Source organism: Anastrepha ludens, chromosome 4 (assembly GCF_028408465.1).
Source record: "Anastrepha ludens isolate Willacy chromosome 4, idAnaLude1.1, whole genome shotgun sequence".
In the NCBI taxonomy this organism is placed as follows: domain Eukaryota; kingdom Metazoa; phylum Arthropoda; class Insecta; order Diptera; family Tephritidae; genus Anastrepha; species Anastrepha ludens.
The window spans coordinates 131009585-131021855 of NC_071500.1; the positions used below are offsets into that span (position 1 = coordinate 131009585).

General features: G+C 36.7%; 1 protein-coding gene across 1 annotated transcript in view; it reads right to left on the reverse strand.

Annotated features, from left to right (window-relative positions):
• Positions 1-3069, reverse strand: part of LOC128861244 (uncharacterized) — a 28453-nt gene extending 25384 nt beyond the window's left edge. The window contains exon 1 of the mRNA XM_054099221.1: positions 1936-3069. Coding sequence (XP_053955196.1) covers positions 1936-3069 — 1134 coding nt within the window. The remainder of the gene's footprint in view (positions 1-1935) is intronic.
• Positions 3070-12271: the final 9202 nt, after the last annotated feature.

Below are 12271 nucleotides of genomic sequence, written 5' to 3' on the forward strand. Positions count from 1 at the left end.
TACGTTGCCCTATCACAGGTCGGGGCTCCCATCATACCATCATACCATCAGTATACTTTGCTAGCTGAAAATAATTTAACGTCAAATGTTGTTTATAGAGAAGCTCTACAATAATTTAGTTATGTATCCTAAAACAACAGGTTGCACTGCGGGACTGCAGGCAGAAGTGAACACTTTTGCCGGGAGCAAGAATTAGTTAGCGCTTTGCGGGCGGTCCTTTAGTTAGTTCTAATAGAGATATATTTAGTATCGGCTGTGCACCCGTGCGAAGCCGGGGCGGGTCGCTAGTATGAAATAAAATTCACTGAAATAGAAATTGAAATCCCAATAACTCAATAAAATCACTGAGTACGAAATGGCAGTCGCTGAATATGGAAGTGGCAGCGCAACGGATAAACAAAAGCAAGTGGTCAAATAAAAACAAAATCAAGATCAACGATAATAAGAAAAAATAAAGCAGAAGAAAATACTGGCAACAGTGAAACTTTGTATGAATAAATGCTCTTTGGTCGGTCACAAGAACACAAGTGACCGCAACTACCCTTATTATACAACGATTTAAATGCGAACTGCAATTGTCGTCGGCAACTTTGTTGCCACCAGACGAAGCGCAAACGAAACGCAGAGCAACGCTCATCAACAAATAAATCATGTACGTAGATAAAGAACAAACACACAAATTACGCTTAAAGAAGCAGACGTTAATAAGTTTCATCGCATTTGGTAGCAAACGACAAGTGAATGAAACCGACACGAACATGAATAAATGGGAGACAGTGTGGTAAAGCGGCTAACTCTGTGCAAAATTTTCAGATTTCTTTGATATCTGAATGAGCATCGGGGCACTTAATGAATGAATGAAGATCGAAATAACTCGCAATATGTGCCAGTTATATGCGTGAAGTAAAATATTTTATGGTTGTTGTTTCCTTGATAAATCACATGCATTTTCTTCTTGTCTCCAAGGAATGCAATGATGAATATAAGCCTGCCTATTCGACATAGGAATGTCGTGCAGGGATGTATTGGCAAAATGGCAGATGGCAGTAGGTGAATTATAATGCTAACGGTATTTGTGGTAGAAATGTAAAAATAGTCCTCCTGATTGGTTCTTTTTTTGGATGTTTCATGGCAAACTAAAAAGAAGCGCACTATTTATAAATAATTTTAGCATAACGTACACATGCATGTATGTATGTATATAAAATAGGCGCGTTCATCATCTTCATAACGGCAGATATTTTTTGATAAAAAACTCATTTATGGGAGAAATACACTCGGTTTTGTTTGACATTAACTGCCAAGGGGCGGCATGTGAAAAATGTTAACACGGTTGTTGTTGTAGTAGTGAAAACATCACCATACATATATGGGGACTTTTAAGCGTATAGCGAAACTCGATTTATATTAACTTCTACATCTGTATGTTTACGATTGTTGCGTATGTGTATGTGTTACTATTCCACCAATAAAATCCGAGTTATTCCCTGTTGTACGGCTATAGCTAGCGCTGACAAATCAGTTCAATGAGCAGTGATGAAGTTGTGTACCTTAACAGCATCAACACAATAATAAAAACAAAAAATCCAATCACGGAAAGTCATAATACATAAATTCAACCTCTACTACATTAGCTGCTCTTGCAGATCTGAACACACAATCATACCCTCGTTGAGAGTTGCAAACATATCGTTTTATGCAAAGTGTAGCAGTAATCGGTCGGTGATTACCATTAAATTGCATTTGACACGCAGAAAGGCGCGTTCGAGTTTAACTGGTCAAAATGCATTCTACTTTCCATCTGTCCTTCCCTTCTTTCTAGCAGTAAGCACCTACGCCGCACTATACACACATTCCGTATTCACTTGCTCACATCGGTGTGCTATTTTATACCCTTACACACTTTGTGAGTATGCGTCGCGTACCCATACGCACCTGGTTATCCATGAAGTTATTGAAGTGCATATAGGAGCAATTACTGAGTGCATCTGTCCTGCCAACGCTGCCGTTGTTGGAGTGGCTGTGAATTTCCTGTAATTCTTTCATTCCCTCCGGGAGCAAATTATCTCCCTTAAATGAGACACGTTTGGGAGCTTGTTGCGTGGACCCAGTGTGAAAGCTCGATGCGAGTCGATTACGACTCAATGTGTTGGAAAGTCCGGCACCCACCCCGGTGAGTGAACCGAGGGGGCCAGCGAAGCGTACTGAGTGCATTGCCCCGCCTGCCGCTGAAGCGAATGTCCCCATCATGTGCGAAAATGCGACGCAACCGACAGCATCTTGTTCTTGCTGCCGATGACGATGCTGCTGAGGATGAGGATGATGCCGATTTTGATGTTGATGTCGACGTTGATGATGGCTGCCAACTTCAGTATTGCTGCCAATTGCTGTAGGCTGCATCATCATACCACAGCCACCGAAACGAAAGTGGGGAATGCAAGTGGCACCGGAAACGCTCGCGCCACATTCACTGCCTTCAAAATCGCTTTCATCGCCAACTGTGTTGCCGGTGTCTACATTGATATCAACGACGGCTGGTGAGAAATCACGCGGTAGTGTTGCATTTTCGAGGGTATCTCGTGAGCGGGATGCGGCGGTGAGTGTACCCTTGTAAATTATGTTAAGTGTAGCTGGTAGTTGTTGCTGCAGCTGGGTTTGTGGAATCTGTTGCTGCGCTTGTGGAAGCTGTTGCAGGTGTGAACTATGCTGTTGTTGTTGCTCGATGCTTGGAAGTACAAGTGTTTGTGGCTGTAACAGTTTGGTGCCTCCACTTAAGATAGCAGCAGCGTACTCTTCAGGTTGAACAACTGTATCTGAAGTGGAAGGGGTGGTGGCAAATATATGCGTGGGTTGGAACTGGTAAATGTGTTCATTATCCGATGCTTCATTGGCGCTATTTTGTGGAGGCCCAGCCACAGTTGTCAAGATGGCGGTACGTGGCGATACCACTGAAGTTGGTATCATCATGATGGGAACTACCGTAGCCGCATTGGAATGAGCAGCACCAGGAAGTTGCAGCAGCTCTATTTGACACATCTCCTCATAACTCAATGGCCGCAATTCCATCATGAAGTCAGACTATTTGATTTCTGATTTCGAAGTAGAATTGGGCGTGACCGCTGAATTTATGTTAAAATATATGTTTGTCTTTTTCCATTATATTTCAATTATGCATTAAAACTTTGAAAATACACTCATATTCGCACAAATTACAACTATTTTTTACTGTGCACTATTACACCCATTTAGCTTCTTATAACGTCCTACTCTTTGTTTCGGCTCTCAACACTAATTTACATGCATGTAAGGAATCTTCTGTTAACACTTTTCTTTGCGACAATGCATTAAAAACGGTTCGCGGGGTATTGTTTAGTTAACGCGCAACTTTACCTAAGAGCAGCCGTTTGGTGACTGAGCTACGGTGTGCTGAAATTCCATGCTCTCGCCTTGGCATTTGATGGCAAATGTGTTTTAGACGAACGAAGAGCGGCTGCTGCTCAGCATCCACAAAACCAAAGTACTATCGCCACGAAAATGATGTTTTCTTTGAACTTTTGGCCCTAGTATATCTAGGGACCAGCAAACAAACATTGCTTTGCCCACACTTTTGAATTGTTTTGTATCGTGTCGTTGAGCGCGAAAGCCTGCGTCTGCGTATGATTGGTTGTCGTGCTCTGAGAGACCTTACTCGTCTCTCTGTGACAAAAAGTACTGTGGGTGATGTGGTTTGATTTTAACCAGGCTTTTAATTTAGCTTCAAGTGTTTTTCCAGCACTTCTTCATTTAAAATGTAAACAACTTTTTCAATTTCTTTGTGTCCAACTTTCACTGATTTATATTTATCGTATTATTCCCGTTTCCGTGGGTACAAATTTGGCTCAACCGAACGAAACATCTCTTCCACAGATTACTATCACTCTTATCACTGGTTTTCGGACTGCAACCAACTGTTGTGCATCGGCTTCAGTAACCCATATATTTGTATGTAAAACTTTGGCTTCCTGTAATCGCCGCATACATACTTCATTACTTATTCCATTACCGTCCTCTTTCACCGTTTGGTTGCTCTATCTTGTGCACGTCTTCACAGTTGCTCAACTCAGGAAGGCAAAAGCGAAACCTTTATACTTCTCATAATTCGATATTCATTGTTCCTCAATGCTCGCATTTTCTTTCACCAAAATTCACCTTTTTCTACTAAGGAAGAAATGAGTACAAACACAAATGTGTTAAATATGCTTTTACCCGATTCGAAGCAAGCGAGCTCCATCCGTTTCCATGCAAATAAAAACCTGAGGCGGCGAAAGCCACATTTGACAATGGAGGATAACGTCCATTATATGAATAACTTGCAACGGATTGTCTCTAATTAATGTACAAAGATGGCTCCGATTAATTAATGTATAAAGATGGCTCCGATGTACAACACAAAAAAAAAAAACTAAAACATAAATTGTGACACAATAACCACTTATTCAATCGAGGTTAAATAAATTTGACTACTCACGGCTTTTCATATATCCCAAAAGCATTCAAACTCAATTTTTATATAAATCTTTTATTTATTAATATACTCAATGTATGTTAGATGCAAATGTGTGTGTAAGTATATACGAGCAATCGAATGTATAAATATCTGGTGACTATTTGGCCTTCCCATCATTTATTGGCCATAAATTAATTGTGAAAACAATGACATTTCTAATGCGTTTTGGTTATTTTTTCGTTATTAATAACCATTAGAAATAACCACTTAAACTGACAAAAACGATTCGAAGTAATTGAGTAATTTGCGGTCTTTCATAACCAATTGATTTAAAAAAAAAGTGGCCCAGCAGGCACTAATAAACAAATAAGTGTGGGCTTCAAATTTGATTAGTATCGACAGCGGGCGGAAATATTAGAGTTGTTGGAGTAGGTAAGTGGTTGCAGTTAGGTCCAACTTTTTGGGATTAACAGCATGACATATACTTTTGGTGGGCCTATTTCTTGCGGCGTTTTTGGCGGAACAATTGATTGATTGATATTATTGTAAAAAAGTGATTTGAAACTTATTGACACAATCAAATTTAAATTCGAAATATGTTTTATTAGCAATTACGAACACCTCGACCCAAAATGTGTTGGTAAGCACATAACTCAACAAGGCATGGACCAATTAACAATTAACAATTCTTTTTTTAAAATGTTCCTTGAAGTCCAAAGAGGGTTTGTACGGTGAGAAAAATGCGAATAATTTGCGGGAAAACCCTAAAACAGCCCTTTTCTTTTTCCCATACAAATATTGCGCGTTCGTGTGTGTGCGTGCTCGCATTGGAGGATCTACACAAAATTGATAATATCGTGAACCTGGCCAAATTGAAAAGTCAGAAAATGTAAGAGCTATTGATTTGATTGGCCTCGCAATATTCTTTCTTCTGTTTTAGTTTCAGAACGAATTAACGAATATTTCATTCACAAATAATAAATAAAAATAGTTAAGTAAGTTCTAAGAATATTCATGCAGGGCTGAACAAATCCAAAGATATTTTAAGAATACCAAAAGATAAACATATTTTAAGAATAACAAAAGACAAACATTATTAATGAATCTAAAAAACTCATGTTTCTCACATGGTCAATTGTATGTTGCCTGTTTCCGTGTTGGAAAATCATCAGATTTATTTGTATATTCACCAGGTAATCAAACAAAAAACATTGTGTATCATAAAGCACTACAATAAAAATAAAACAGATTTTTGTTAATAATTATGATTCACTCGATTTACAATAAAGCGATTACTGAAAATACATATATACGTTTTATTTCATTATTCTTTATTATATCGGTTATTAACCCTATGTTAATAATAATAATAAATAATTAATTATCTCTATGTTTTGTCATTAAAGCACTTTATAAATATTTGTCACCTTTAGATTCCCACTATCCCTTTAGATTATTTTTCAATCAGTCTTGAACCTTAAGTTCTCCTCTTAGTTTGAAACCCTCTGGCAGACATCCCAGTCGGAGTTTTTAGTGGGTCCCGAGCTGACCCTTTTCATTAATTCTCCTGAACAGAACCGTTACCACGATGATAGGGCGGTATGTGAGGGTCAGCAGAGTAAAAACGTCTTAAGGTCGACTTATAAACTGCTAGATTCAAAATCTATTTGACAGAACGAAGTCTGTCATGTCCGCTAGTAAAGGATAAAAATGGGCTCAGAATAAATGGAATTCGTCCTATATCTATGAAATACTGAAAATGTTTTACAAATTTTAAATACACCCATATAAGAAGAGAAATCAAATGCATATTCACAGGAGAACGGTTCTAAACTCTTGTTCTATTCGTATGTTTTATCCTGAGGATATTAAAAATTTACTAATTTATGAAGGAACAAGAAAAAACGTTCTTATATCAATTTATTTGTTAATCATATTATTTTGCATCTTTTTTATAAGCACAACCTACTGTAAATACATACATGCAAAGATGCATACGTACAAATCGATTAATATTCTTATGAATGCGAAGAAAATCGTTAACTATCCCATCAAATTTTTGAATTTGTTGAATTTGCCTTCTTCTTTCACTTAAAGTTGGTGCACTTTGATTATGTAATGACTGTAAACTAGACTTCCCAAAAAAAAAAAACACTGTAGCCAAACTTTATCAAAGCATCAATTCTGAATGGGAAATCGAAAGAAAATGTTCGTATAGTTTCCCGACCTCTCGTTTTCTCCATAATCATAAACAAAGAAAAAACTGAACGTTCATGGATCAAATCTTCGTTATATCGCTATCAGTTACATGTCGCCTGCTCTCAAGTGGAAATCCCAAAATATTTTTTCTTTTTTACAGAAGATAGAGAAACAAAAATAAATATAGTGAAACCTAAGGCGAGGAATAAAGATAAGAATAAAATACTTTGTCTTAACAGCAAATCAGCGCATGATGGGTATTTGCCGGCGCTGCATAAATACTCAAAATTAATTAAAAATTTAAAATTATTTGTTAAGAGTTACGCATTAGATATAGCAAGTGGGGTTACTCTCCAGAAAACTTCTAAGTTAAGAATACTTCAAAACCATTAATATACTAACAGCTACTTTTTAATTGGATAGGGGAATCATTAATAAAATAAATTAAAGAAAAAATGTATTTTCTTTGCAGACTATTTAATTCCTCTCATATGCTTTATGGAATCATATATGTATGCACGTATGCATGACACTAGGCAAAGAATGGTTCTGTTAGTAGTAGGTGCTTATCTGTCATTAAAAGACAAGTCTCGTCACGTGCATCTTTTATTGTGCAAGTGTGAGCTGGTACGGTGAATTCATTTGGCATATGGCATAAACTGGATGCGATATCAAGAGCCATTGAAAAGGACAATAATAATATCATATTTGCATATGTACTTATGCAAAAGCGGCCGCACTTATTTCTGTCTGCTGATTGGCTTATTGTTCAACAACATCCACTCCATCTAAGTACTCAGAAACAGCAAAAGCAATACTAGCAATTACAAAGCTATATTAAATATTTAGGTCTATTTATTTATTCCACTACTAAATTTTATTTTATTTTTCAATCCTCAGTATTTTCCCGCCCTAAAGTACCTTGAAAGGTAATAAATCTTCAATATTGTTGAATATAATTGAATAAATCCTGTTTATGAGATATGTATATACACATAAATGTATGAGGAAATATATAAATTTGGGCTTTCATGTACGGATTTTAAACAATATTTCAATATGATTGACAGTTATTCAAACAAATTTTATTTATGATGAGACTTCTTGGACATTTGTTATTTCAGTTTAAGTCGAAGCACGACAAGGTGCCAAGAGATATTGCGTTTAAATTAACAAATATTTGCGCGCATTAGAATAATCCAAAAGACGGGCAGTAGCATTTTAAATGATGTTATTAAAGTTAAGGCTGCTTCCACTGCGATGTCTGGCACTTTTTTGCGAAGACTTACAATATTTACATTTACTTTTGCGTATTAATGCAAACTGTTATTACATTTGATTTTTTTTTTATGATTAGGAGTTCAGTTACTCGTGCGTGAGTGCGCTATTGTACAATTTTAATTTTTTATTATTGAATTATTACATTGAGAACTTAGCGTGCTTGTTACAGCTTAGCCAATATATTCCGAATTAATGGTATGGTTGAAACCGAATGCTTATCCGTACAAGCGCTCAAATGTGTATTGACGATGTACATTTTGTGATGGCTTGCTTTGATCTCACTTGGCTCTGCTATGAATTTTTAGTTGAGTGACAGCTGGAGAATTTCCCAGTGAGTACGACATTTATGAACCTACAAGCTTCTTGTACATACATGATCATACAAACTTCCTTGTCGTCAGACCATTTATGCACTATAGATGCGCATGCTTGTATTCTGAACTATCTGTTGTACGAGTACAGTAAAATATCTAATCTGGTCTTAATGTATGCTTCGTGCGATTGCCTCTTAAATTCTTACTCGTGTAAAGTTAAACTGTTACTTTCAATAAAAATATTAACATTTTTTTATCGAAAAAATTGAAAATACAATAAACTAATTATTTTTTGTATTAAAAATGGAATTAGGGAAAAACGTATTGGGAAGAAAATATTGCGGCTAATATTTTTAAAGTATTGTGTTGCATACTCATAATTATACCTTTTAAATGTTTAAAACTTCAATTTTGAGAACCTTTCCAAGCAAAAAAGGTCAGAATACTTGAAATTGTCATCGAAATTCAAATTTCCTTTGTTTTGATCACTAATACAGTGCCCGCCGTAGCCGAATGGGTTGGTGCGTGATTACCATTCGGAATTCACAGAGAGAATGTCGGTTCGAATCTCGATGAAACACCAAAATTAAGAAAAACATTTTTCTAATAGCGGTCGCCCCTCGGCAGGCAATGGCAAACCTCCGAATGTATTTCTGCCATGAAAAAGCTCCTCATAAAAATATCTGCCGTTCGGAGTCGGCTTAAAACTGTAGGTCCCTCCATTTGTGGAACAACATCAGACGCACACCACAAATAGGAGAAGGAGCTCGGCCAAACACCCAAAAAGGGTGTACGCGCCAATTATATATACATATATAGGGTTTTTCAGTAAGAGCGCTTCAACTTTTGAACTTTTTTGAATAAAACACAAACGGTTTGACTTTTTTAACTAATTTTTTTTTTATTATCGAGTTTGAACATATACATTTAAGTATGAAATTCGATTTCTTTTGCATGACCACCGCGTGCACGTTTTACGAAGTCCAATCGTTGAACCCAATTTTCGACCACTCTTTTGCATAAATCGGCCGAAATTCCAGCAATTTCGCGTTCAATATTGGCTCTGAGCTCACAAATTGTCGCCGGCTTGTTACTGTAGACCAATGACTTCACATAACCCTAAAACGAGACGGCTTGTTATATGGACCGTAAAATGGCCGTAATGCTCTTAAAGTAGCAGCAACAGAACGATTATTTTCATAAAAAATTCGCACGATTTGCAATCGTTGCTTAAGTGTGTAGCGTTCCATGATGAAATGTATACTAATGAAGTTTACAAATGGCAAGCGAAAAATAAAAAAATATTGCGTCGTTCGCCCTCCCTATCGGAAAAAAGTTGAAGCGTACCTATTGAAAAACCCTATATATATAATACAAATCTGTTATGGATCGACTAAATTGTTTCATTCGTTTCCTTAGTCTCCACAAAAAATCAACAACTTACCTAGATAATTTTACAAAAATACTTTCAGTTTGATTAACTGGCTGACTGAAATGAAATCAACGGCGTAATCAAAATGCTGCAAATACGCGTTTAATAAAAAATGTTTGGACAAGACGCATTTTGAAAGAATACGCCATTGCGAGGGCTGCCAATACAGCCACATGAATCATATCGCGATACAGAATATTTACATATATTATATATATTAATACAAGAAGAAGTTGAGATTTGTTTATGGACAATTCAGAATTTCGCGTGGTATTTTCGTCAAGAAAAATATTACAACTTTTTAATATAATTTTAATCAATAAATTACGGACTGCTGATTGATCAGACAATGGTGAAAAGCAGCCAAAAAACAATCAACGTTTTTACAGGCATCCCAAAATATGGTATCTATATCAGCAACAGCATGAATAAAAAGGCAGCAAGGCGTATGCGAACTGGGGTTCTTAAGCTTACCTGGAACTATACCGTTTGATGCAATGTGAAAAAAGAAAATATGGAATAAAGAGAAGAGCAAATACAACAAATATATGTATATGGATGTGAAGTAGTGGAAAGCAGGAAGCTGAAGAGAAACTCGGGAAAAAGGTAACCAACACGGAAGTCGGCGAAAGACGCAGAAATACACTTGTATACTTTTATTTTTTCTCACAACGTCGTCGTGTGAGGGTACATTCTTACGACTATGTGAATATGTGCGTGGCAAATAACAAACATACACTTTACGATTGTGTTTGAACATCTATTCCACACAACATAAATGGCATAAATACTTAATGATGCGAACATTTTTACTGTTTTACCATAGATTTATTTTGAACATTACGTTAGATCATATGTAGTTTCATTAATGTTTTATTTAAATTTAATTTATTTAGGATAATTTCATAAAAAATCTGGAAAAATTTTCCAAACTGCAGCCGGAAACGATAATGAAAAATTCGGTGAGAGTGAATACGCTCCAACTTTCCCCATATTGATGAGATGCTAAATTCCATTTTTCTTGAGCAGTAACGCTTCAGCGCCATGACGTACGTTCACACATATTGGATTCGCCATTTGACGTGACTGAAATAAGCTCAAAATCGCATGAGCTGGAGTATCAACACCAATGTCAGTGGCGCGTTAAACCGCAAAATATTTTTATATCTTTTTATATACTTTTTATCCTCATACTAGGGCATTATATATAATCAATAAACCTACTTTTCGGGGCAGATAGTTTTGCTCTTTAAATCCTTCGTCCATGTTGAAGCTGCACATAAGCAAGTAGGAGATATCCGATGCGCATACATACGAGTACATTTATATCTGTTTTTATACATAACCATACATGTTTATGTGTATTTAACGGAGAGGTGTATGAGTGAACAAAGAAGGTGAGCGAACTGGTGTAGGAAATGCACGCATAGCCTTGTACACATACAATTTTCTGTCTTGGCGCTAAAATATGATGCTGCGGGCTAGCCCAAAGTATACAGCCGTGTTATGTCGAGTACTGATCATGGCAACGCTTTTTAGTAAAGGAATGTATGTATATAGGATAAAAAATATCTCAGTGCAGCACATTTACCAACGCCGATGGCACACGGAAAATGCGCTACTTACAGTAATTAAAAAGCTACGAAAATATGCCCACATGCATATGCAGGTATATGCAGATGTACATAAGTATATGTACATACCGATACGCACATCTGATACTGCCAGCTGTCACAATTTGAAAGCATTCACCGCCATTAGATCTCATCTGTTGTTCATAACGTTGTTCAGAGACATATGTAAATGAGTATAGCATGCAAACATATGGATGTGTGCCATCTTGGTGAAGAAATCACAGATGTACAGGGTCCGGCACTCGAAATGCAACAAAATTTAGATCGCTCGCGCAGCTGATGCACGAGCACCAGCTGTCTGTTAGTTGGCTTAATGACAGTCCAGAGTATTGATTACAAGCGCGCGGAAGCATTTTGCCGAGAGTAAACGCGAAAAAAATCAGTAATGGATTTCAATCGTAAAAGTGCGATTTCATTATATAATATTTGGCTGGAAAATCACAACCAGCGATTGTTCGTGAGCTCGAGCACCTTAAACTAAATAAAGTTTTTGTTTATCGCACCATTACTCGTTACATTGATACTGGTAGCATCGCGAAATGTTATGGAGGTGATCATCAAAAGACTGCAACGTCACGTGAAATGGTTCAAAAAGTGAAGAAGCGACTTGAACGACCGTAGTATCCGCATACCGAAAAATGAAAGTCAAGCTTTACAAGATCCAAAAGGCGATGATCTTACACCAAAGAGTGGTCAATTTCCGAACATAAAAGTAATTTTAAAACCAAATATATGGCCTTTTTTATTAGTTACACTTCGAGTAACCGGGCCCTGTATAAGTATATTTCATGTTACAAATTAATTAAGCATTAACACAACATGGCATACATAGGTATAGTAGTTGACGCATGAGTAATTGCAAAGTTGAATATCTTAAATTGTAGGTTTTAATAGTCTTCAGTAAAATTGCATTGACATTTTTTTT